This window comes from Manihot esculenta, chromosome 17 (genome assembly GCF_001659605.2).
Source record: "Manihot esculenta cultivar AM560-2 chromosome 17, M.esculenta_v8, whole genome shotgun sequence".
Classification (NCBI taxonomy): Eukaryota; Viridiplantae; Streptophyta; class Magnoliopsida; order Malpighiales; family Euphorbiaceae; genus Manihot; species Manihot esculenta.
In genome coordinates this window covers 31,073,727-31,098,819 of record NC_035177.2, presented here as the reverse complement: position 1 = coordinate 31,098,819, position 25,093 = coordinate 31,073,727, and the positions used below count along the sequence as shown (strand labels likewise).

Sequence of the window (25,093 nt, the reverse complement as noted above, 5' to 3'; positions counted from 1 at the left end):
AAATAATGTTTCTCATGTATAAATCATTTCATAGTTTTCTAATCATAAAGTTACACACTTTAAACATATAATCTATTTTGCAACAGATTTATGCTAATATTAATCACGAATGAGAGCTTTTAAGCTATTTTAGTGTATTTATTATATTCGGATTAACATACATGGATCGCCTTTGTATTGCTCCTTCTCACTTCAACATCTTCCTCTATCTGATTTTCCACCATGTGGCTTTCAGATGCAACTGGTGATCTCGAAGTCTTTTTACCATCTCTCTTTCTTTCTATCTTTCTTGTTGTTAGGCTATTAGTTTTTCTTGATTTTCCATATGAATCTCAATGGGTTTAGTTTGGAAACTTCAGCGGCATCAGTCTCCTTCGTTTTCCATAGACGTGGTAACGTGAAATACAACAAAGTGTCCAGATATGAATACCTAAATAGTGACTCGATTCAATGGGTTGACCATTAATTTATGATTGATTCCATTAAATTCTTTATATTTAATATCGAAAAAAGGGATTTATAAAATTAAAAAAAGGTTAGGAATCTACCAGAAATACTCCCAGTAAAAATCTTGTAATACTCAAGTTAGATTAAAAATTATCTAAAATTTATTAATTTAAAAGAAAAATACTAAAGCATTGATGAAGAATTTTCAAAAATCCTCTATTTTAAGGGTTCTTAGTGAGTGTCTCAAAGAGACTGAGATTACCTAATGTAATATAAGAACTCAGCCCGATTTAAAAAGGAATTTCCCGGTCAGAGTAAAAGCCTGATACCCGGGTCAGAATAGTGAATTTCCGAACCCATGAACACATCAACCTAAAGCGTCGTCGTGTGGCAAAAGAGGAAAATCGCAAAAAGGAACGCGTGTACAAATACGCATTGCGCAATCGTCCCAAGCCCTGAAGCCACCAACCACCACGTCATAAAGTCGGGCGGTCTCACACACGCGAAATAATCGCGCGTAAAAGAGCCACCGTTGTCTTCGGCTTAAGAATAAAAAGAAGTCAAGAACAAAAAGAGCTAACCGGGCCGTCCCGCAGGAAGCTTATAGATTAGCCTTGTCACTAACTACACAGTGAAAGAGAGCTTGCTTATCTTTCACTTCGGCCATCAAAAACCCTAGAAATCACAGACGTCATGGACATGCAGAATGAGTTTGATAGGATACTTTTCTTCGAGCACGCTCGTAAAACCGCCGAGGCTACCTACGCTAAGGACCCTCTCGACACCGAGGTTCGTTTTTTCATTTCCTGTGATTGGTTGCTGTTGTCTGATCTAGTTTGTCTGCCTTCATTATTATTATTATTATTATATTTGATGTTAATTTGTTTGCTTAGTGAGAAATGGAGCAATAAGTTTGGGACTTCTAGTCCGGTTTATTTCTAATGGTTATTTTGTGATACAGAATTTGTTGTTGATGGTGTTTTTTTTAGTGGAATTATTCTCTTGCAATTATCGTTTGGTTTTGTTATTATTGATTTTTAAGGCAACATAAAATTCATTAATACTTTTTTTTTTGTTGGGGGGGGGGGGGAATGATAATGATTTTCCACAGAATCTAACGAGGTGGGGTGGTGCTCTGTTGGAGTTGGCTCAATTTCAGAATGTTGCAGATTCCAAGAAAATGATACTAGGTGCGGTGCTTACTGAGTTCGCGTTGTAGTTCATAATTGAAAATGAAATTTTGAATCAGAATGGTACCTAATACGCCTGCTAATAAAATTTTATGAAAATTTCTCAACTTCCCAAACTATTGCACTTCTTGACAAATGTGAAGTCTGAGGGGGATATATAGTAGGAAATTGCTCATGAAATGATTGGGATTGTTTCCTATGGATGACGGCATTAATTTAAGCAAGTTTCTTTTACAGGTAGCTTTGAAAGCGTAATTACTGATATCTTAAATGGTTGTGAAGTCTTAATTTTGTAATTATTGAGTTGATTGATTTGTTAATACAGATGGCATATCAAAGCTGGAGGAAGCATTGCTGATTCAGCCAAAGAAGCATGACACTCTTTGGTGCCTAGGAAATGCTCATACTTCATTTGCATTTTTAACCCCTGATCAGGATGAGGCTAAGGAGTCTTTTGATAAAGCATCTGTCTTCTTTCAGCAAGCTGTTGATGAGGTATTTTTGGTGAAATCTCTAGTGAACTATATGGTGTTTATTTATTGTGTATGTTTTTTTAATAAATATTGGATGCATTATGAAAGTAGTTTTCCTTTCTTGTAGGACCCAGAGAATGAAATTTATCGCAAGTCTTTAGAAGTGACTGCTAAGGTACTTGTTCTTTTGTTAGAAACTAGAAGCTAAAAGTTTCTGGTTTTATTTTACTTTTGTATTGTACCATAGCATTATATATAAACGCTTCGAGGAATCCTAGTGAAAGGTTCTCTCCAGTTGAAATTTACAGTAAGCAGTTTGTTGCTTCTGAAGCTATGTTGCAATGAGGAAACATTTATATTGTTTCCATGACCAGCTAGAGATTGGTTATACTCACAACAGTACAGATGCTGACTGATGGATATGCATTGTCCACATTGGCAACATGGGGTTCATTTTCATTAAATATATCATGTAGACTCACATAGATGTTCTATCTCCACCTGTATATAACTGCATTGATCTGTTGATTTTCCCCCCTGGCTGTGTACTAAATTTATTTTAGTGAGGTTCTTAGAAGTAGTGGCAGTGTTGTTAACTGGGTTTTACATATCAGCTAACTAATAATTGGAAGCAGGGGTAACCTCAAAATTCTCAACTGTATCAACCTATAGTGCAATAGACCGTGATACAGCCATTAGAGATGTTTTGAGCCGCAAAGAGGAGGGAGAGGGATTGGATATACCTAGACAGAAGATATAACCTTTGTTTCTCTTTTCCCTAATTTGAAATCCATAGAGCTGCTAGATAGAAGGAACATAATTTTGTTCCTTTTTTATTTTTATTTTTTTTCAAAAAAACTCTAATTTGTATGGGCTTTTGATTCTTGCAAAACCCATTGCCTAGTAGGTGTTCATTCAAGGTTGTAGTTGGGTTATGACTTTCAGAATTTTAGATCTATTTGTAACATACAGATTATTTCAAAGTGTGTCGTTTTAAACTTACAGCTCTGCAACTTCTAAATTATATGCACTTCGCAGAGACAGGCTGCCAACCAGAAGAATAGAGTCATGTGTATAATAATGTGCTCTCTCTCTCTCTCTCTCTCTCTCTCTCTCTCTCTCTCTCTCTCTTTTCAATCAATGACTATTTTAGACATTGAGATTATTAATATATTGCATATTCAGTTATTTATTTATTTCACTAGGAATTTGAGTCATTGAAGAAGATATTCCCTGTCATGACCATTATACGTGGGATCAATTTGGCATTGTGTTTTTGGAGCAGCAGAAGCTGCTGGAAAAAGCTGCTTGAAATTGTTATTTAGCTGGTTTGGAGTATTTATGACCACAACATGCTATGTTTCGCTTAGAACAGACTTTAATGGCCTTCCATTATTAATTGATATTTAAGGTGCTGTTTTTTGGAAATAAGTAACAATGCAGGACCCTTGGGCAATGACACCCTGAAATGTCCACACTGCAACTGCAATCTAAAACCCTGGTTGGTGGTTGTTCCTGATGGGAATGAAAGTTGATCTTCTTTGTATAATGATTTGGTCCCTTGTCCAAAGCTTATGCTTGGCTTTGAAGCTTATGAAATCCTAAATATGTTGATCTTTCTGCTGCTATTGTGTTGGTAGAGGTGCATTTGCCGGTGTTCCAAGTAGGTCTATCTTATCTAGGGATTTAATGAGCAATAATTTCTTGAGAAATGTGAGCTTTAGCTGATCACTGATGACCACTTGTCTTATTGCTGGGCAACTAATTTCTTAAATTTATCGGCTTTTTTTTAATAAAAAACCAAGTATCTTGTTTATCAGTCTATGATTTTAAGATTTTGTGCAGTGACACAAATCTTATCAGACTATTATATTAAATTTGTTTATATGTTTAGGCCCCAGAATTACACATGGAGATTCATAAGCATGGTTTAGCTCAACAAGCTATGGGGGCTGCACCTGCTGCTGGACCTTCAACTTCTGCAAGTGCTAAGGTAAAATATTTTTACTTTTGTCTTTAAGATTATTTGCTGTCTCCGGATTGTTGACTGCACTGTCATTTTGTGGGTTTTATACTAATTTGGGTTGTCTCTCAAACATGGTTTAAAATATTGGGTGTCGCATGTGGCACTCAAGCAGTTCAGTTCACATGCCTTATTTAAGTTTTGGTAAAAGTACCTTAGTACCATTAATTTATTCACTTCATTTCCTGTATAAATTGGCATGTATAGGCATGCTTGGTGAGGGAGGAAGCACATGTTTAATTAGCCTATTGGTCATGTTTATTGCTGTTCTTGTAGCGCTCATGCCAGTGTGACTTGGATGTTTTGTACCTTTTCCAGGGTTCAAAGAAGAAGAAAAGCAGTGATCTCAAGTATGACGTATTTGGATGGATAATTCTTGCTGTTGGCATCGTTGCGTGGGTTGGATTTGCAAAATCTCAAATGCCTATAACACCCCCGCCACCACCTCCAAGATAAATCAAACAAAGTGAGAGTGGCCCTCTTTTCGGAATTTTGAGACGGTCAATGAACATTCGAGAAAAACATGGTCCTTCATCATTACATGATTTTTTGTTTTCACCTTTAGTAATGTTTTCTCAATATAAACTGATTAATAAAGCTTTAGAGTCATCTCTCATTCTCTATCTTCAATATGAAATATTGATTTTTTTTTTTCAATTTGACCTAAATATCGAATTGAGCATGAACAATTTTTCGTATAAAATATTAAAATTAAAGTGGGCAAAAAAAAACATATATTGTAATTATACCCTTTTTTTTGTTATGCCTATTAAATTAATTGCATCATACCATTAACTACTTTTGCCCTCTTGTTCAAAGTTTGAAGATGGCTTTCCTCGTCAATTTTGCCCTTGTTCATCAATTGGAAGAATCAAAATGCTTAAAAAATAGTAATCTAATTGACATTTTCAATATTAATCGAAAGAGTCAAGATGCATAAAAGAATCATTTACTCGTATATAACATTATTTTGTCATTTAATTTACCATTACTTTGGTTAATTACTTTCACACATTTTTCTAATAATTGAGTTAATTATATAGATCAAATATTTTTGAAACCTGATGAATTTAAATTTTATTTATTGGATTTTTTATATAAAGCATTAATTATATATAAATAATATTCATGAATTTATTCTATATTTTAATTAAAAAAAACTGATTATATTAGAGTGATTTTGGCGGTCTCCATTCCGTCGCTCCTTTGAAAGCACCGGTTTTTTTTTCGAACAAAAAAAAAAATTGTTTTTTCGTTACACGGAAGAGGATTTTAATTATTTTTTTTAGTTTTTGGTTAAAAATCACTCTAATCTGATAATTCAAAAAAAACTGATTATATTAGAGTGATTTTGCATTACTTTTTTAACCAAAATCTAATTTGATAATTAAAAAAACTGCTGTGCATTCTACCCGTGCCATCCTATTCCGTTGCTCCTTTAAATAATTAAAAAATAATAATTTAAATCACAAAAAAAAAAGTGCACAGCAGCATGCCATGCCGTTCTGTTTCCACGTGGCGTCTCGTTTGACTCGTCGAAGCCCCCTCGCCTCCGTGCCGTATCTATGCCCGTCGTTTTATCAAGGTCCTTTTCCTTCTCATTGGTAACATTTTGAAGTTTCCGCATTTCACTGTAAAGGCTTGTTTGGTTTCTGCGGAAGAAGTAACCAGATGAGAAAATGTTGAACTGATTACTGCAATGTCTATTGTTGTGAGATCAAATGGTCTAGAACTACTACCGGAGAGTGGAATTTGTGCTTTGATAAGGTAAAAAATCGTAAATAATTCTTTGCATTTTGTTCTGTATTATGTTTTTCATCGGCTGTACAGAGCATCATTAAAATTCCTTTGCATGCCAATAATGCTTGTATTATCCTGAAACTCTCTTAAAAGTTCAAGAGGGAAATAAAATTTTCAAAAGAGTTTCTATAATATCACCATCGTATATGCATTTTCTTCTTAGAAATTGTTTTGTTGATTTGTGCTTCAGTTTAAAAATCCAACATATAACATATAGAAATGCACAATGGTCCAGTCAAATGTTTCTAAGGTTTAAAAAATCAACCCCCCATATACTCCCTGCAGGCCCCAGTTGCATCCTTCAATATTTCTATATTTTGATGGCCTTCTGTGTTTTTCATGGTGTCTGCATCTTTCTAATTATGGTGGGTGGATAATATCAGGAGAATGGCTTACTTTATGTAGAGGCTGATCCATAAGGAGCAGACAATTGGAAGTTAGATCCAACCAATGAACTTCTGCCGGAGGAAGCTATGGGGTCATTCTTGCATATTATGTTTGCTTTTGTATCTCTCAATATCTTACTTCTATCCTTATATTTCTCCTTAATTATTTGGGGTCTGCATTTATCATCATAGCCGTATTGTCTTTAATTGTGGTTTATTGATTATCATGGAGCTATGCTTTTACTTGTACATTTAATTATACATTTCGGATTGCATCATGTTTCTTTGATGTTTGATATTTGGTTCTATTGATGTGACTCATGGGCTTTTCATATATATATATATATGTATATATATATATATATATAGCCTTTGATTTTTAATTGAAAAGAAAATGCTTATCTGGTCAACCATTTAGTCCTAACAGAAATGAGAAGATAATGCTAAAATTTGATGGTTGTTTCAAGTATTCTTTGGTTTCATGGTTAGAAAGTTGTGTTCTATACTTAAGTGTGTTTACTATTGCAAAATAAAAAATATAGAACCTTCAACGACTTCTGCAGAAGCTCTGATGTGAAACTGAACAAACCACTGTTTGTCATGTGCTGCATTTGATTATCTTGCTCCCTTGTGCTAGCATTTAAGGTGCATTTAATTTCTCTCTTTTTTTTTTGAAATTTACAATAGCGTCATTTATGCAGCTCTTTAGCATGTTATCCTAGATACATATACAGCTGGTTTTCCTTGTGGTGATGACCGTAGAGGTTTTTTTTTTTTTTGAAATAACAAGAAAACTTCATTAATTCAAAGAGAACAAAGAAACAATATGAGGAGGAGGGATATCAATCCAAACTCCTTGACCTGACTCAGAATGAGCCGATGTTGCTAGAACATGAGCGACATCATTCGCAGATCTATGAACAAAAACACACTTTGCTTCCTCATAACTAGATAGAAGCAGTTTACAATCTTGAACCAAAAGGCCAAAAGACGATAAATCATCTAACAAAACACAATTAACTGACATCACAAGTACCTGAGCATCCAATTCGAAAAGAACTCGATCCCATCCACACGCTTTAATCCAGCTCAATGCTTCCCGGAATGCTATAGCTTCAGCACACTTTGCATCCATCTGGCTATAAAAGAGCCTGCTCTTTAAATAACAGCAATTCTTTAAATTATTTTAACTTGCTGTTACTGTTACCAACATTATTTAAAGAATTTTTCTTTTTAATTGCTGCTTTAAGCCATTACAGCCGTTATATAAAGGTAAAGGCCGTTATCGGCCATTATTTAGAGGTGTAACAGCCATTGTATTTCCAGCTGAAAACCTTTGGCCTTTTTTAGCATTTTTCACATGAAATACAGCGATGTGACCTTTTTTTAGCAGAAAACTATCTTGGTTTTTTCAATTTAGCTCCTCTTCAATTTCCCTCTAGGAAACTAAGCCATTTTCTCTTAACTCTTAAATTTTTATAGTAATTATCAAATAAACAATGTGGTTTGAAGTGAAGAGGCGAGAAGTTGTGATATCGTTCTAATTTTAGTTTTTTTTAATCATTTTTGGATAAGTGAAAGTTTTAGGCTTTTTAAGTATAGTTTTTAAGCTTTGGCAAGATAATTTAAGTAAATAAATTTATTACTACTAGTATTTACTATTCATATTGTTATTTTGTTTTTTTGCACAGTTCAGTTTCTAAATGGACGGCTCATTTTAGAGCCCACAATATCTTTTTCCTGGAATTAAATATATATGATACTAAATTATTAATTGTTGGATTTTCTTGGCATAATAGGTTCCTCTTGCTGAATGATTTTGGGTCCATAACTTTGCCTTTTCTTTTGGCAGTATACTTCCATCTCAAATGCAAGTAAAGATGACTAAGACACTCTGAGTTATGCAACTACAACTTCCAAATATGCTTCAGGGAACAATTTGGGTGTTTGATTCCCTGATGATGCCATATCACAAGCAATGCCAGAGAAGATGGACAAGCATCTTACATCCACAAGGTTGATTTCATTTCATATATTCATCATTCTTCTTTTCTTTGCAGGCTGGGAGTGGGTTGAGATAACAGTTCACTAGCTGACAAAAACTGGGTATGTTTTTTTACAGCATTTTCATTGCTGATTTGGATAGCATCATGTTGCTGCGATTTTTAGTCTGCATATGTGTTTCTTACATCAGTGCTAATTGGCCCTAAGACGAAGAGTGGATAGATCCTATTGTAATAGCCAATATCTATGGACAGGAGTTATGATTCTATTTAACTATGCTTAACTTGTATGTTGCTGTTAGCCTTTTTAGTTATGATTATTAGCTATACTTTCGTGTAAATGTATATGGTGTAAATGTATATGGTGTCAATTAGCATTGTTTAAATATGCCAAGTGATATCATTCAGCATATGCATGTTTTTTTTTCTTTTGATGAATTTATAATCCATAAGATTCTTCTGAGCTGGGAACTTGTGCAGATTGAGTACTTATATCATGTGTCATTGGTTTCTTTTAGCATGGTGTTTTGGCAAAAAGGTGTGCTTATATTGCAAGTATTGTACCTGAAGAAGTGAGAATAGTTTAAAAGATTAATGAAATACTCTGAATTTCTTGATTAAACTGAATTCTTTGTTCAGTAGCAGCATTAATTTTTCATCTGTTGGCTTCCCGATGGCTTTTGACTATGAAGGATCTGTGGCAATCAAACCACCACACCCTAAAACCCTCTTTCATCCCGAAAGAAGCTTGTTTCTGTTATTGTTCTACATTTTCTTACTGACAAGAATATTTTTAATCACTTCCCAATATGCTTCCATCACATTTTCACTTACTGGTTTTATTGATTCATGCTATTATTTGTTTTCATGCTTCAGGAACCTAAATTAGACTGGACAAAAGCAGAAGATGATAAAGAGCCTAGAGGACTCGTACCAACCTTGTAGAGAACCACATTTCAAGTAATATCAAAGCTTGGAGATTCAGTGCCTTCCCTGCCAACTTATCATACCACATAAACATTCTGTAAATTTCTGGAGACGCAAAGGTGAGATAAAAAAAAAATAAATGGATTAGCAAGGCATGTTTGGAAATCCTGTGTATCAGGGCCACAGTAGTCAGACTCAGAGACATATTACGTGTGAACCCCAATTTATTTTTGGAGCTTAACACAAGTGATTTTGCACTAAATAGTTTTGTCAGATCAATTTGTATACATAGATTGCTTTTATGTCTAATAAATATGATTCACGCGTGGTTGTTTGTCACATTGCCTTAATTCGACTCCTGAAAACGTTGTCTGTATGTGGAAATACCCTAATTTCATTTGTTTTAATAATTTTGTCATTTGGAAGGTTGAAATTGAATGGATATTTGTCATCTTCTGCTTAAACATTAAATGGAAGCATTGATCTTTGGAGGACCACGTTATATATATATATATATATATATATATAAATCTGATTATAGAATTCCACTCTTTATAGTCTGGGCCCACAACCATGCACTGTGGTCTACATGGCGTCAGCAGATGATATTGCACGAGGGCAAATGGCATTGCTTAGCCGGCAATCTTTTCTTAAGCAACTCAACTCAATGCATTCATCTCTTCCTTCAGCTTAAAATCTGGGGAATGGGTAAGAAAAACAAGTAATTTACAAATTTTTTTTTTAATGAAAAAATTATCATTTAATTTTTATAATATGAAAAAAATTATTAATTAATTTTTTAATTTAAAAAATATATTAAAATATTATAAATATTTTAAAAATTTACTAATTAATTCCATCATTAGATATTAAATTTTATAAAATATTTAAAATATTTTTAATACGAAAAAATTAATTAATAAATTTTTAAAAAATTAACTAATAAATTTTTTAAAATTATAAATATTAAATAGTAAAATATTTTAAGATTAGGATAGGCCAAATTAAAATTAGATAATTATGCTGGAATTTACACCATCCTCTCAGGCTTCCCTCCGGCAGAGGGTTCATGGAGTTGCCTTTTTGAACAAACTGGGAAGATGAAGTCACACAACGAGTAAAAATGAAGGTTTGAGCTGGCCATGGTAGTTGACTACGAATGTGAAAATCTTAAAGTATGCAGTTATTAGTCTGACAATAATAGTTGTGGTAGTTGTCCTCAACATTTCCTCGATTCCCCAACATGAATCCATTATGCACATTAGATGCTGCCTCCCTCTCCTCTCACCTACTCCTATCTCTTTTTTCCTCTGCCAAAAAAATAAAAAGAAGAAGAAGCTTATCTAGTTATCTGCTTCTCTTCTTTGATTTTTTTTCTTTCTCCTTTTGCTCAAATGTGAAGTACTTGCAGCTCCTGAAATGGTGTTGCTAGTGCTTTTTAAACTAGTGCTTTGTGTTGCAGTATTGGCTGTGGGTGCATTAGCTTCAGCTGAGCCATCTGTTATCATTCGTTTCCATGGAGCTCCTCCAAAACACTCGAGGTTCACTGATGCTGTTTTCCAATATTCAGTACAGAGGCCGGATGGTGGCAATGCTTGTAAGAAGAATGCCTGTTCTTTTTCCTGTGAGGTAGCATCTTCATTGTCTCTTTCATCTTTATCATCTTTCGATTCTTCTGAGGTTAATATGAGAACATAGATGTATTTTAGTGACTTCTTGACAAATCTGAGTTGAATGTTTGAAAAGCTTGATGGGCAAACTTTGGGATCATGTCCAGCTGATGCTATAGTGTTGAAGAACTTAACTGTGAATCACAAACACAGTTTTCTTCTCAAGGTCACAACCCATGATGGAGAGAAAAACTCTTCTTCTTATTCATGGTTCATTGGTTAGTAACTCTATTACTTCTTACGCTAATTCTTCATCTTGTTCTTCTTGGCAACTGCTATGGACAGATTTCAAAGTTTTAATCTAAACCTTCTTTTACATATACGAGCCTAAACATTTTGTTTCTTTCATCATTATTCCAGATACAGTTCCACCAACCGCAACTATATTTAGCGACAAAAATTACACAAATGCTGCAAAAGTGACCATTGATGTCACATTCAGTGAAGCTTGCACTGGAATGGGTGGCTTCAAATGTGTAAACTCATCTAATTGTGATGTAAGTGGGTTTGTAATCTAAATAGTTTTTTCAGTGTAAATTTGAATCAGCAGAAGTTAGATTAACTTAAAATCATCTTTTTGTAGGTGTTATTACAGGGTCCAGCTTATGTTCAAGGTTCTTCACTACACATGATGAAACCTAACTTAGAATATAGACTTGACATATTTCTTTCGTCGACGAGTATATATGGGCGAGTGATTGTTAGAATGGCAGACAACTTTTGTACAGACAAGGCTGGAAACACTTTTAAAAGGACAAAAGGTTCCATTGTTGTTATTCACTTTGGTGAGTTGACATTGTGATTTTACTTCTTTGAGTTTGTTGAATCAGTTTGTGATGTGAACTTTGCTGTTGTGTTTACTTCAATTATGATCTTAGATAGAAGACCAGTGTTGGTGGATTTATGGATGCCAGTTCCATCATATGTGTTAAAGATCAATGGATTCCCAAGAACTGTTATGGCAACTAACAAAATGGAGGACTTGAAAATTTTCTTGGATTTCAGCATTCCTGTAATGAATTCAACAGAAGAACTCCTCAATGCCTTGCATGTGAATTATGGCAATATATCGCCGATCAGAAATCATGGGAATCGTAAATTCATTTTTCAAGTAAGCAACCTACTTCAACTTGAAGCATATCAGTGATACTTGAAAATCAGATGCACATTTTAATGATAACAGATTTCAAAATTGTAGCTCAGAAACTTATCAAAGACTGAAACCATCACAGTTGAACTAGAAGCTGGGTTAGTTATTAGCAGGACAGGCACCTCTGTCTCACCCGTCGCAGCGCTTACAGTACTTTATGGTATGGTTTGTGATCTCCAGATTAGATTCTTACATTGTTCTGTTTAATAGCATGACTAATTCATACATGTTCCTCAAAGACTCAACAAAGCCTGAGGTGGGGCTAAGTACCAGCTCACCAAACGTGACGAAGGCATCCAACATCAATGTGATAGTTGAGTTTACAAAGCCAGTTTTTGGCTTTGAGGCTTCCATGGTAGAAGTAGGAGGAGGAAAACTTACAAGGCAGGTGCATAGATGTCTCTGAAACCTATACTTACCATAGTTCACAAGCAAACACATTGGTATATATTTAATAGGATGTAATAAAAAATGCAATAAGTTCATGCTTACATTATATGTTTCACTATGTTGTTTACTTATGTAACAAAAATTTGGTGATGGAATAACAATTATATAATCAACTACACTTTAATTAATATGAAAATACGTATAACTATGATTGTTTGTTTCAATTTATTTCTTTAGTGTCATTACCGCAACAACTATCATTACTGTTACTATCACCACTAACGGCCATCACTACTGTTACTATTACTATTACATACATTTTTGTTTTGCAAGTAACCATGAGAATGTAATGATAATCGCATTATATGATCATTTATTTCATTACATAGTTGATTACTCTATATTACGTCCTCCAAATATAACCCTGTAATAATTTCTTACTGGATGAACATACAAGAAGAGATAAAAAGCATGAAAGCTCTTTAACTACCTTAACTTTGTCTTCCTCTAGGTTCCAGGAACTTTCAAGGGCTCTATACTCTCTCACTGTCCTTGCTACAACTCCAGGCATGGCTTTCATCAGTATTCCTGCAGGGAAAGTAAATGACATTTCAGGAAATCAAAATTTGGCCTCTAACCAACTTCAAGTGAACCACTGTAAGAACAATCTGTTATATCATTTTTTTGCTTCCAATGCTTATTGTCCATGATTGTTGTTAAATCATTCTATACATATATCCACACAGCACAGACTCATTAATGAGAATGATTATCATATTCATATGCTTTTTCTGAATCTGATTCTTAACATGGAAAAAGACTCAACACCTGCAATATCAATGGCACTGCACTCCTTTGTTACGGTTGGAGTATTAGCAACATCACTAGCAGCTGCTGCACTTTCTCTTTCCTCAGCAAATCTTGGCTCAATAGGCACTCTTGCCTCAGGAAATACAAATAATGTTGCTTCCAGTCCATCAATGAATCTACATGTGAGTATTTAAAAGCCTAGTTTCGCCAAAATCCCTTGGAGCTTTATCCTACACGTTATAAATGCTTGCTGAAAAATCATTTTGATTCAGTTTTGAGTTATTTTTGAATTTTTCATCGTAGGGATTGTATGGGCACCTTCAAGTGTTTGTTCTCTCAGATTGGCTATCAAATAACCAGCCAATTGAATATTCAGAGACAACAAAAGGTCTTAGATGGCTCATACCTCGTCGAAAGCTTCCATGGAAAAAGGATGGCACTTCAACATGGCCCAACCATGATTATATGGTTGAAGAAAATCTCCATATATTATCCCTCAGATTTCCTTATCACACAAGGGGATATTCTCAGTTTGATATAAATGCCAGTGATCTTCCCAAAGTAAAAGATCAGAAACCCTTTCTTACAGAGATAGACCCAAATGTTGCTTGGCTTCATCAACACAATATGAGCATGAAAAGTTCTCCATATGGGTTACCACTTAATTCAAGAGAATATTTCACTTACTTCTTGGTTGGTATTTACTATTTATCATCCACATTTAAGTTAAATATTATGATTTCATAAAATTGTTAATACGGCTAAATCCATCTATCCTGCAGAGAGGAGAGCCATTGTCTGCCAGCAATGTTGTGAAGAGAATGGAGAATTACAAAGGGTATCATCATAGTTGTTCTGATTTTACTATAATAGAAAAAAGAAAAAAATTACTTCCACAGCATGTGACTATAGATCTGCAATAGCTATAAAAGCACCGGGAAGAATTATATTTCTGATATTGTTTCTGGTACAGGTGGGAAGACTTGGAGATGAACTTGTTCTGGCTTGGGGTGGGCGGAGGCAGTTTACTTATACTTCATGTTCTAATATTACTTTTTCTGAGATGGAGAATAGGAGCACCAGCTCATGGGATACTTTCAGTTCCCAGGTTTGAGCTTCTGCTTCTAATTCTCACATTACCTTGTATCTCTCAGTCATCAGCATTTGTTATGAGAGGTAAGAAATTACAGATGTCCTTCCTGATATGACTGATCATTTCCCAAGAGTTTCACAGACTGAAGACCTGTAAATTTGCAGGGGAAACGATGTGGGGAATCATCACTGGGGCTTTGTTGCTGGTAATTCCAGCAGGACTTATTTTATCAGTTAGCCTTTTTCTTGTAGTTGCTATCTTCCCTGGGGGTTTTGCTCAGTATAAGGAAATTAGGCAGGTGGATATAACAGAATCATGGCATACAAAGCTGTGGCTCTTCGTAGTTGGGAGGCCGACGACGGGAAAATGGTTTTTTAGGGAAGGGCTGCCATCAACTTTCCTTCCAAGATTTGGAATTCTTTTTGAGGATAGAAAGGGTCCTCCTTTGATTGTCTTTGTTGACCAGAATGACGCAAGAACCATACCCAACTGGACTGAAAGTGGCAGAAGTGGGATAGGAAGAATGAGAGCTCTCAGCTCAGAAGAGAGCTGTGAAGAAATCAAAGTGCCCTTATCAAGGAGAATTTTGGGGTGTGCTAGATCTCTCTACATTGTTCTTGATCTTTTAAGAAGAGTATGCTTAGGAATAATATCTGGAGCTTGCTCTACTCAAACATCTAGGGACAGCCTTTTTGCATTGGTAGTAACACTCTTACAGTTCATTTGCTTGTTCGCTCTCAGACCATTCATCCGAAGAGGAGTCCATGTGGTAGAGAGTATTTCTCTGTTATGTGAAGTGGGTATTTTTGGTTTGTCAATTGCTATAAACAGTTTAAGTCCAACTGAAGCAAGAACTCAGGGATATATAATGTTGGCTCTCCTCTTCATAACCTTTATTGCTCAAATTATAAATGAGTGGTATGCCCTGATAAGATTCATTTTAAGACTCTCTCGGCCAAAGAAGAATTCTTTTAGGCTTGGGTTGAAGTTTGCTGCTAAGGGTTTTGTGTTGCCTTTCCTTCCAAGGAAGCACTGGTCAAGCATCATCCCTAGTTCCTCTCAACCAAAAACAGGCCTATCTGTCATCCCTTTAAGTCCAGAAGCAGAATTTGGAAGAAGAGATACAACAGCATCCATTGCAGGACCATACAGTGCCATGACTGCAACAGTGGTTCCTGTGCTCAGTCCTGGTTCACCACCAGGCCTGAATGTTACCCAGATAACAAGTTCCCCAACTGCAGAAGCAACCCTTACAGGGCAGAGTTCAGGGGAAGGAAAACGGTTGAAGGAACTGAAATTAGAGCGAAAGAATGAGTTGAAGAAGCTCAGGGAGTTAGCAAAGGCAAGCTTCTCAGGCATTTCGAAAGGCGAGGAAGGTACGAGTAGAAGCTTCAGAACTAGGGACCAATATTTCTCTCTTGAATCCTCATATGATCCTCAAGCCTCTACTTCAAAAACCAGATACTAATGTGAAATTTGTTTGGCTGACAAAGGACATCTAAATATTACTTCATTTAACTGTAAACAGCTAAACATCTTTCTTGTTCGTCGATTCCTGACTTGGCCTAGGTATTCTGTGACAATTCAAATATCTTGTAGAGTAGATTTCCTTCCCATCCTCAGGGTGTTAAGAGTTCTCACACGCTATACATCATGAATTCTGCTGCAAAATATGCTGAATGCTTGAAATGAATTTAGGTTGCAAGCAGCAGAAACTAAATGCAGAACTTTCAAATCAGCTAGTCAAATGAACAAAAAATTCATGGAAGTTTGAATTGGCTGTACCAAATATAGCAAGAGTTAAAGCAAGATATAATGCAAAATTTACAGTATCTTTACATCAGGTGAAATGATTTGTGTACCCATTGATGGTGCAGGTAAACATGATCTCAGAGAACCAGATCATTCATAGAGCATTATCTGCACCATAATCAGGTTGATTAAGATTATCTTCTCCATTAAGTGCTGAGAAAGAATCTCCTAACGTCTCCTCCTTTGGTGTTGAAATAAGCAACCCCATAAGGCCATGCATAATCAGCCTCTCACTATAGTACATGTCTGGAAAAATAACTAAAACCCCATTTAGAACAAGCACATCACCAGACCTAGAAACATTAATCATCAACCCTCCTGAAAAAGTTTGCAAGCTTGTTCCATCTCTTAATCCAACCAAATCCTGCCATGAAAACAGACCAGGAAGAACATGTCCTCGAAATACCAACGAGTAATCACTAACATTCTTCGCATATTCTTCAATCGCTTCATCAACTGGAGTGAAAATTGTCAACATGGTTTGATTCATAAACCCGAACAGCTGCAAATCAAGAAATGTGGCCATTATTGAATAACCTCTAGACATTAGAAAATCCGATGCGGGACCAAAAGAATCAACGCCAAGCACAGATGACCCTTTCTCAGTAATTGAACTAGGACTCGTTGCTGGTGCCAAATTAAGAGAAATCTCGGAAGAATAGTTAAAGAACTGATTGATCCCATATATCACCGTAGACCCATTATCAAGAATGGCCAATTCTTGAATCGAAACACCATTAATGGACAACTTGGGATTAAAAGTCGAGGAAGAGGAAGTGACAATCAAGGATTGATTTGGCAATAGCGTGGGTATTTTTGTACCAACAGGAAGAGCGTTGAGGCCATCCATGGTGAGTCTCACTGGTGAGATGTGATATTGGAGTTCATGAATGGAAGGTTGCCCAGATCTTAGAAACGCAGAGTCACAGGGAGCGAAGATGGTTGTAGCCGATGAATCAAGATTGAACGATTTAGATGTGATTTGAAGGGTTAGTGCCATAGAGAGATACCCAGATGATGAGAGGATGTCCAAGGCATCGAGAAACGAAGGAGTAGAAGATGTAAGAGCAGAAGAAAACGAGACAAGAAGGATGAAGAGAAAGATGAGCAAGGATGCCATAGAAACAGAGCTGTCAGAAGATGCTCTGGTTTTCTTGCTTCTGTTTTTCAAGCAGAGCAGCCGTGGCAAGCTTTTGGCGGCAAGGCTGACCGGTGTTGATAGTTTGTGAAAATGCTACAATAACTTAAAAATTGTCGGAAAATTACTATCTAATCATACAAATTTATCAATAGTAATAATTTGATCCTTATATTTTGAAAATTAGACTGTTTAGTCTTATAATTTTGCTTCTGTTCCTCATGTCGTCGAATTCATTTTTCATTAATTTTAAAAATTAAATTACTATTTAGTCCTTAAAAACAACACACCATCCATTTTATAAATTATTTCAATAAGTTTCCAATCAAAGTTTGCTTTCATTGATTTGTTTGGAAAATTAGCATTTAGTTAGTATGGTTTAGTAAAATTAATTATTTAATTTGTTATTTAAAAAAAACATATTAATTAATTCTCTATTTTTAAATTATTAGCTATTCAGTTTCTCCCATAAATTATATAAATTAAAATATTGTAATTTTAAAATTTTAAAGATTATTTATTATTGTAAAAAGATTATTATCTTGCCTATGTTAAAAGAGTGTTAATGAAGTAAAAATTTAAATAATATTTTTAAAAATGTGGACATAGGTTGTATTAGCCGAATTACCATAAAATTTTTGTGTTTGATATATATATTAATTAAATTTATACTTTTTATTAGTTGATATATGTTATTTTCATAATTTTTTAAATTACACAACAGTTGATGTGTTATTTAAAATATGAGATAAAATTTTATAAATTAATTATGAAAGTAAATTTGGAATAAGTTAATGATTAATATATATTTAATTAACTAATATATGTTTTATTGTCAAATTAATAGATAACAAAAAATTTTAATTCTATTATATTAAATGGTGTTACATTTTTATCATAATTATAAATTTCTATTTTTAATTAATTTTTTTTATAAAATGGATCAACCAAATGGAAAAAGTAATTTTTTATTTCTTTTTTTTAAATGATTTCCTTTTATAAAATTGTTTTAATTTGAATTATAATAAAAAAACTCATCTAAAAAGTATTTAAGTATAATAAGAATTAATAAATTTTAAATATATATAAACACTCTAATTAATTTAAACAATGTAGCTTAAAATAAATTAATTTTACCAATAGTTAAATCTCTAATTATAATATTTTTTTAATTTGATATGAATAAAGTCAATTGAGGTTTTCATCCCCTCAACCGGTTTTATGGTGCCGACGATTTTATTTTCGAGACCAGTCATTTACTTCATTGAAATCTTCATTTTTTTCAATTGGTTTTATGATGCCGACGGTTTTATTTTCGAAATCGATCACCTACCTTATTGAAATTTTTATTTACTCAACCGGTTTTATAGTGCCGACAGTCTTATTTTCAAGACCGGTCACCTACTTCATTGAGGTCTTTCTTACTTTTCATAAGTATTTTGAGAGTAGAAAATAATATTTTTATTTAAATTCTCACTGTAACAGTTACATTATACATTTTATAAAAAATATCTCTTAAAATGCTATATGATCCAGGCGTGAGGTTCTAGATTTCCCTGTACATATTCTATTCTGTATACTTCCGACCTAATGACTTTGGTGACTCGAAATTGTCCTTTCTAGGGCATCCAGGTTGCTCCTCAATTTCTCATCATTTGTGTTTTCATCATTGAACTGAACCCGGTATGTAGGGATCTACAACTCTATGAAAACTAGCGTTTCTGTCCCAAATGCTAGCACAAATGGGGTTTCTCCTATCGATGTCCGAGGTGTAGTCCGAAGTGCCCACAAGATGCTGTGGAGCTCAGATGCTCAATTCTTTTTAGCATCATCTGTCCATTTCTTCAATCTGTATAGGATAGCTTAATTTGTCACCTCGGTTTGATCATTTGTCTGCAGATGAGCTACCGAGAAAAACTTATACCATATACCCATGTTTCTTGTAAAATCCCAAAAAGAGTTACAGTTGAATTGCTTCTCGCTGTCTAATATGAGTATCCTGGGTACCCCAAACCGGCAGACGATGTTGTCCCACACAAAATCTATCATTTTTCGAGCTGTGATGATGGACACAACCTCTACTTTGGGCCATTTAGAGAAATATCCCACAGCTACGATCACGAATCTCTTTTGTCCCAGGGTCTTAGAGAATGGCTCCAGAATGTCTATCCCCCACCGTGAGAAGGCCACAGAATGGATATGCTTGACTGTGGCGTAGCTGGACTGTTGATTGCATTGCAAACCTTTAGCAAACATCACATTTTTTCATAAATTCTCCGGCTTCTCTCTTTGTTGTTGGCCAGTAATATTCCTGCCAAAAAATCTTATTCGTTAACGTGGTTGCTCCTTCATGAATTATGCAGACTCCTTGGTGTACTTCTTAGATTATTCTAAATGCTTCTTTTGGCCCTACACACCTTAACCACGTGTTAGACTTCCCTCTCTGATATAAAGTCCCTTTTACTGCATGGTAATTAGCGGTTTTAGCTGCAATTCTCTAAGCTTTTGCTTTGTCTTCGGGCAATTTTTCGGTTTCGAAGTATTCAAGGTATGAAGTCATCTAGCTTTATTCTTATTAACTTATATACAGGAGGCTGGCTTTTCAAAAGTAGAAATGTCGATTTGCTGGACGTATACTTCATCCGGGAGTTGCTCTAGCTTTTCTACAGACAGTTTGCTGAGCATGTCAGCTTCTTCATTTTCCTCTCAAGGTATTCATCTGTATTCAACTATAATTTTTTACTCACTGAGCTCGGCTTCCAAAACTCATACTTTAGCTAAGTACTTTTGCATGACCGGATTTTTGCTTGGTATACCCCTATTATTTGGTTCACTACCAACTGTGAATCGCTGTTTATTCTAAGGTCGGTTACCCCCACTTCTGAGGCTATCTGCATTCCATTCAGAAGAGCTTTGTACTTGGTCATGTTATTAGACGCTGGAAACCCGAAGCATAGGACATAACATACTTTGAACTCATCAAGTCCTTTCATAAGAATTCCCACCCATTACTTGTGGAGATTGATACCTCATCTACATACAGATTCTACATGAATTCATACTGGTGTTGACTCCCCTCCCCTTCTTCCACTAAACTTGGCAGCGCGCCACTCAGTCACTTCCCAACCATGTTGAAGGAACATTTAACTATGAAGTCAGCCAATGCCTGCACTTTGATTGTTGTCCTGGGTTAATAAATGAGACAGTATGGGCTAATTTTCATTGACCATGCTAGCATCCACCCTGAAGTTTTAAGCTTGTGTAAGATCTTTCTCAAAAGCTAATTAGTCTTCACTACTCCTTAGTGGTCTTTCAGATATATCTTGAACTTCCTTATTGCTAGCAACAAAGCGAATGCCAACTTTTCTATGTTCCTATACTTGACCTCAGCATCCTTTAGTACTTTGCTGACATAGAAGATCGGCTTCTGAATCCTTGTCTCTTCCTTTATCAGTACTACACTCACTACCTATTCTGATGCAACTAAGTAGATTAACAGTTATTCCCCCACCAAGGGACTACTAAGCATGTGTGGAGAGCTGAGATATTCCTTAAGGTTCTTGAAGGCGTCTTGGCAATCCTTCGACTATTAAAAATTCAGGACTTTCCTTAACTTCTTGAAAAAGGGTAAGCATCTCTCTACAGACCTAGACATGAATCTGTTAAGTGCTACTATTCTTCCTGTGAACCTTTGTACATCCCTTACATAGGTCGGCTCAGGCATATTCAATATGCCTTCTACCTTTTCTGGGTTCGACTCCATGCCTTTTTCACTGACTATGTAGCCCAAAAATTTTCCTTATCTAATGAAGAAAGTGCATTTTGCAGGATTCAACCTCATTATGTATTACTGTAGTACCTAGAAGACTTCTTTTAGGTCAGTCAGATGTTGCTGGAAAGTTTGGCTTTTAACTATCATGTTATCAATGTACACCTCTACATTCCTCCCTATTTGGTTTTTGAGGATTTTGTTCATCAATCGCTAGTATGTTGCCCCAACATTTTTTTAACTCAAAAGGCAAAGCCTTATAGCAATATGTTTCGTCTTCAGTTATGAATGAGGTATTCTCTTCATCTGACTTGTCCATAGGGATTTGATCGTACCCGACATAGCATCCAGAGACAATAAGTAATCAAAATTAACCGTAGAATCGACCATTTTATTAATATCATAAATGGAATAACAATCTTTTGGGTAGACTTGGTTTAAGTCGGTGAAGTCTATATACATCCTATATTTCCTGTTAGCCTTTTTTACTAACCACTATGGGTACATTACTTTCCTAATAAATCCGACATCTTCTAATTTCTGGACCTCCTCCCCCGTGACCTATTACTTCTCTTTCCCGAAGATTCTCTTTTTCTATTTCACTGGCTTGGCATCGGGGAAGACGTTTAGCTTATGGGTCATCACCTTAGAGATCAATCTCCGGTATATCTAATGGCTTTTAAGCGAAGCTTGAGACATGCCCCCGGATTAAGGCCATCGCAGCTTCCTTTTGGCTTTCTTCTAGGCTCGAATTAATGCTGAAGGTATTGTCGCTTTCTTCTCCAAATAGTGAGTAGGTCTCCAACTTGTCCACAGGCTCAGTCTTAGCCTCCTTCCTCTCATCTCTGACTTTCATAACTTCAGGGATCATCTCCTCGGACTGGGCACATTGTTCATCTACCATGGCTAGGTATACAGCTTGGGTCTCCTCCTGCCTTCCCTGAATGATTTTGACCCCTGCCTTTGTTGGGAACTTCACGCTTAGATACCGAATGCTGGTCATCGCTTCAAAATTATACAGCATCGATCTTTCCAGGATGGCGTTGTAACTCAGAGGTAATTTCACTATTAGGAAAACTGTATAGTGAGTCCGTGACAGGGGTGACTCCCCTAGAGTGAATGCTACTTTTACTTTTCCTTCCACTGCTACTGAGGTTCCCTCTATCCCTTTGACTGGGACTTGGTCCCTCATGAGATGCTCCTCGAGTATATTCCTCTGCTGAAAGACCCGATAGGGTAATAGATTTACTTTACTACCATCATCCACTAGCACCTTACGAACCCTAAAGTTATGGATGACTGCCTCAATAACCAAGGTATCATCGTGGGGCATCTGCACCCCTCGTGCATCCTTTGAGGACAAAGAGATGATTATTAGGGAGTGCTCAGTGACTTGCATCACCTTTGCACCACTTTCATTTTTGTTTCTGCCTCTTTTCTTTCCTCTCTTGCTCATATAGCCTCCAGTCCCTCCTGCAATCATGTTGATTATTTTACTAGAGTCGTCATTTATTGGTGCCCTGATCTGTCTTTTGGGCCTTTCTCCAGCTGCACCTTGCTGTTGCCTCTGGCCCTCTAGCTTTTTCAAAAAATTTCGAAGATGGCCTCTCTTAATCAGCCTTTCTATCTCATTTATTAACTGACAGCAGTCGTTTGTGCCATAGTCATGTGCTTTATGGTATTGACAATATTTATTCGGGTCCCTCCGGCTTGCCTTTGCTTTCATTGGCTTGGGCCATTGCACGAAGTCTTTGTCCTGGACTGCTACAAGCACTTCGACTCTAGACACGTTTAGGGGAGTGATTTTAGTAGGGAGCCGGGGTTGATAAGTTCTCTGTTCTTTTCTTTCCTATCGCTGTTTGTTCAATGCCTCCGATCCTCGGTCCTGTCTCCACTCTAACCTGTCTAGTCTCTTATCCTGCCCAACCTTGCCTCTTTCTCTGTCATCCATGGCAAATCGGCTAGTTGTCAAGGCATCATCCTGCCTTATATATTTCTCTGTCCTTTTCATCAGCTCTGACAGAGTAGTAGGGGGCTTCCTGCACAACCACCCAAAGAACTCCAGGTAGGTTGTACCCTTTTGCATGGCTTCTACTGCCCTTCCCTCATCTATCTTGGGTATTTGCAAAGCTTCAGAGTTGAATCTGGCCACATACTCTCTCAGGGACTCATTGCCCCTATGCCGCATAATTTCTAAGTAGCTCATTTTTCTTTTCACAGGAAGTCCGACAATGAATCTGTTGATGAACACACTGGCCAAGTCTATAAAGTTCTTGATGCTCTCCGGCTCCAAGCTATTAAACCATGCCCTAGCTGGTCCTGTTAAGGTGGTGGGGAAGACCTTACACATCAGGGCATCTGAATGAGTCTGCAACTCCATGAATGTTTTGTAGTTCAAGACATACTCTCGAGGGTTTCTCGTCTCGTCATAGGCTGCCATAGTTGGCATCATGAATTTATTTGGTATAGTTTCTTATTGAACCCATCTCACAAACGGCGATGAGATTGGCAATAGGGGACTACTATTGTCTCGTGCTCCCAAATCTATCAATATTTGTTCTTTCTAACTTTTGATCTACGTTTGCATCTTCCCTTTTAGGCCTCTTCTTCAGGCAGTAGTTTCTTTGTAGTTCTTCACTCTCCGACCTTTCTACTGGTTCAGAAGAGTAATTCTCAGCCCCATCATTCTTGATAAGCTCCCTCACTATCCTGTCTCTAGATTGGGTTGTTGACTCATTCTTCGATTGGCTTCTCCATCTCCGTCATCTGTCCTCCTATTGTTATATTGAGGGATTTGATATTTCAATGTGAGTTGGGACTCATTGGTGTTGAGCCCCTTGACTACAGGCGGTATGCTCAACGGGGCACTGAGCCCTCTCTCCTGTAACATTTGGCCTAGCTAGTGGGCAATATTTTATAGCTAGAGAGTCATACTTTGCAATTCTTGGTTATATAGGGTAGTTTGAGCATGGTCCCGGCTGAGCTTGGTGAAGAGTTAAATAGCATGGGTAGCTGATTTACTGGGGCGGTTGGGCTAGAAAATGAGAATTGTGGACCTTCCTGAGTTGAGCTCAAGTGGTTTGAGTGTTTCCAGTATGGTTTTCGCCATGATTGACCATGTGGATCTCAGCGAGTGAAATGAGAATGAGAACTTCTGTGACAATAAGATCTCCTTCGTTCTCATAGATGGCGCCACTTGATATATGAGATCCCGTTAGAGATTAGGCTCATAATATATTTTGATAAGATTGGGTTCTATTTTCCTTATGTATCTTTTTATTCTTTACTTTTTTGCCTTATAGTGTCATGTAACCATCGTCTGACGCTAGTACCTTCCTTTTATATTCTCACTGGTCGGACATACGGAGATACTATAACCTTTTATTTAATCAGGCAACCATTTAATTTCATGTGGCGTCTCTAAGACATGATCCTGGACGTTATAGGGTCTGTTGTTCCACGTAGACCGATGTATATGTGGGATTGAAACTCTCTCAAATGTATTTCAGTCCAGTCCGGTCTATCTGAACCGAGTGTCTTTAAGACATGATCTTGGGCGTTATGGGATCTGTTGTTCCACGTAGACCGATGTATATGTGGGATTGAAACTCTCTCAGATGTATTTCAGTCCAGTCCGGTCTATCTGAACCGAGTGTCTCTAAGACATGATCTTGGGCGTTATGGGGTCTGTTGTTCCACGTAGACCGATGTATATGTGGGATTGAAACTCTCGCAGATGTATTTCAGTCCAGTCTGGTCTATCGAGTTTGGACTTTCATAAAATATAAAACCGCACCTTGAATTGAACTCAAACCAAATTATTTTAACATAGATTTCACCAAAATCCGAGCTTTTGAAGTCCCACTGTAATCAAATATTACATGACAATATGATATTATTTTACTTTTTAATATAAAATTTATTAATTTGATATTATTTTATTTTTTAATATAAAATTTATTAATTTAATATAAATAATACCATTACCATTATAATTATATATTTTAATGTT

The 25,093-nt window shown here is 36.1% G+C and overlaps 4 protein-coding genes and 1 long non-coding RNA gene across 5 annotated transcripts; 3 read left to right on the top strand and 2 right to left on the bottom strand.

Moving 5' to 3' along the window:
* Nucleotides 1–1,011: 1,011 nt before the first annotated feature.
* On the top strand, nucleotides 1,012–4,749 carry LOC110604427 (mitochondrial import receptor subunit TOM20). The gene is made up of 6 exons (XM_021742584.2): nucleotides 1,012–1,236; nucleotides 1,559–1,637; nucleotides 1,963–2,132; nucleotides 2,238–2,285; nucleotides 4,005–4,103; nucleotides 4,452–4,749. The coding sequence occupies exons 1-6, from the start codon at nucleotides 1,141–1,143 to the stop codon at nucleotides 4,587–4,589; spliced, it is 630 nt and encodes a 209-aa protein (XP_021598276.1). The 5' UTR covers nucleotides 1,012–1,140; the 3' UTR covers nucleotides 4,590–4,749.
* A 653-nt stretch (nucleotides 4,750–5,402) lies between these two features.
* Nucleotides 5,403–9,653, top strand: LOC122722312. Its single transcript, XR_006349277.1, has 4 exons — nucleotides 5,403–5,900; nucleotides 6,317–6,964; nucleotides 8,172–8,425; nucleotides 9,199–9,653. It is a non-coding gene; the product is annotated as an uncharacterized LOC122722312 (long non-coding RNA).
* A 1,015-nt stretch (nucleotides 9,654–10,668) lies between these two features.
* Nucleotides 10,669–15,978, top strand: LOC110604680. The gene is made up of 13 exons (XM_021742946.2): nucleotides 10,669–10,878; nucleotides 10,996–11,137; nucleotides 11,280–11,416; nucleotides 11,503–11,704; nucleotides 11,798–12,030; nucleotides 12,118–12,229; nucleotides 12,309–12,453; nucleotides 12,971–13,116; nucleotides 13,279–13,451; nucleotides 13,573–13,962; nucleotides 14,052–14,107; nucleotides 14,243–14,445; nucleotides 14,527–15,978. Exons 1-13 carry the CDS (start codon nucleotides 10,669–10,671, stop codon nucleotides 15,828–15,830), a joined length of 3,453 nt encoding a protein of 1,150 aa, XP_021598638.1. The 3' UTR covers nucleotides 15,831–15,978.
* A 290-nt stretch (nucleotides 15,979–16,268) lies between these two features.
* Nucleotides 16,269–17,294, bottom strand: LOC110604681 (putative fasciclin-like arabinogalactan protein 20). Its single transcript, XM_021742947.2, has one exon. It carries the CDS (start codon nucleotides 17,292–17,294, stop codon nucleotides 16,269–16,271), a length of 1,026 nt encoding a protein of 341 aa, XP_021598639.1.
* A 4,466-nt stretch (nucleotides 17,295–21,760) lies between these two features.
* LOC110604945 lies at nucleotides 21,761–23,521 on the bottom strand. Its single transcript, XM_021743227.1, has 2 exons — nucleotides 22,983–23,521; nucleotides 21,761–22,862 (listed from the first exon to the last, which is right to left on the bottom strand). The coding sequence occupies exons 1-2, from the start codon at nucleotides 23,519–23,521 to the stop codon at nucleotides 21,761–21,763; spliced, it is 1,641 nt and encodes a 546-aa protein (XP_021598919.1).
* Between the last annotated feature and the right edge of the window lie 1,572 nt (nucleotides 23,522–25,093).

Excerpts from the sequence above, each read along its gene's own strand:
- LOC110604680 (XM_021742946.2), top strand. The coding sequence starts at position 10,669 with ATGGTGTTGCTAGTGCTTTTTAAACTAGTGCTTTGTGTTGCAGTATTG. Across the intron at positions 11,417-11,502 it reads TAAACTCATCTAATTGTGAT|GTGTTATTACAGGGTCCAGC; the intron begins GTAAGTGGGTTT and ends ATCTTTTTGTAG. Across the intron at positions 13,117-13,278 it reads CCAACTTCAAGTGAACCACT|ACTCAACACCTGCAATATCA; the intron begins GTAAGAACAATC and ends ACATGGAAAAAG.
- LOC110604681 (XM_021742947.2), bottom strand. The coding sequence starts at position 17,294 with ATGGCATCCTTGCTCATCTTTCTCTTCATCCTTCTTGTCTCGTTTTCT.
- LOC110604945 (XM_021743227.1), bottom strand. The coding sequence starts at position 23,521 with ATGGCAGCCTATGACGAGACGAGAAACCCTCGAGAGTATGTCTTGAAC. Across the intron at positions 22,863-22,982 it reads CAGGATAAGAGACTAGACAG|AGTCGAAGTGCTTGTAGCAG; the intron begins GTTAGAGTGGAG and ends AAACGTGTCTAG.
- LOC110604427 (XM_021742584.2), top strand. The coding sequence starts at position 1,141 with ATGGACATGCAGAATGAGTTTGATAGGATACTTTTCTTCGAGCACGCT. Across the intron at positions 1,237-1,558 it reads AGGACCCTCTCGACACCGAG|AATCTAACGAGGTGGGGTGG; the intron begins GTTCGTTTTTTC and ends GATTTTCCACAG. Across the intron at positions 2,286-4,004 it reads CTTTAGAAGTGACTGCTAAG|GCCCCAGAATTACACATGGA; the intron begins GTACTTGTTCTT and ends TTATATGTTTAG.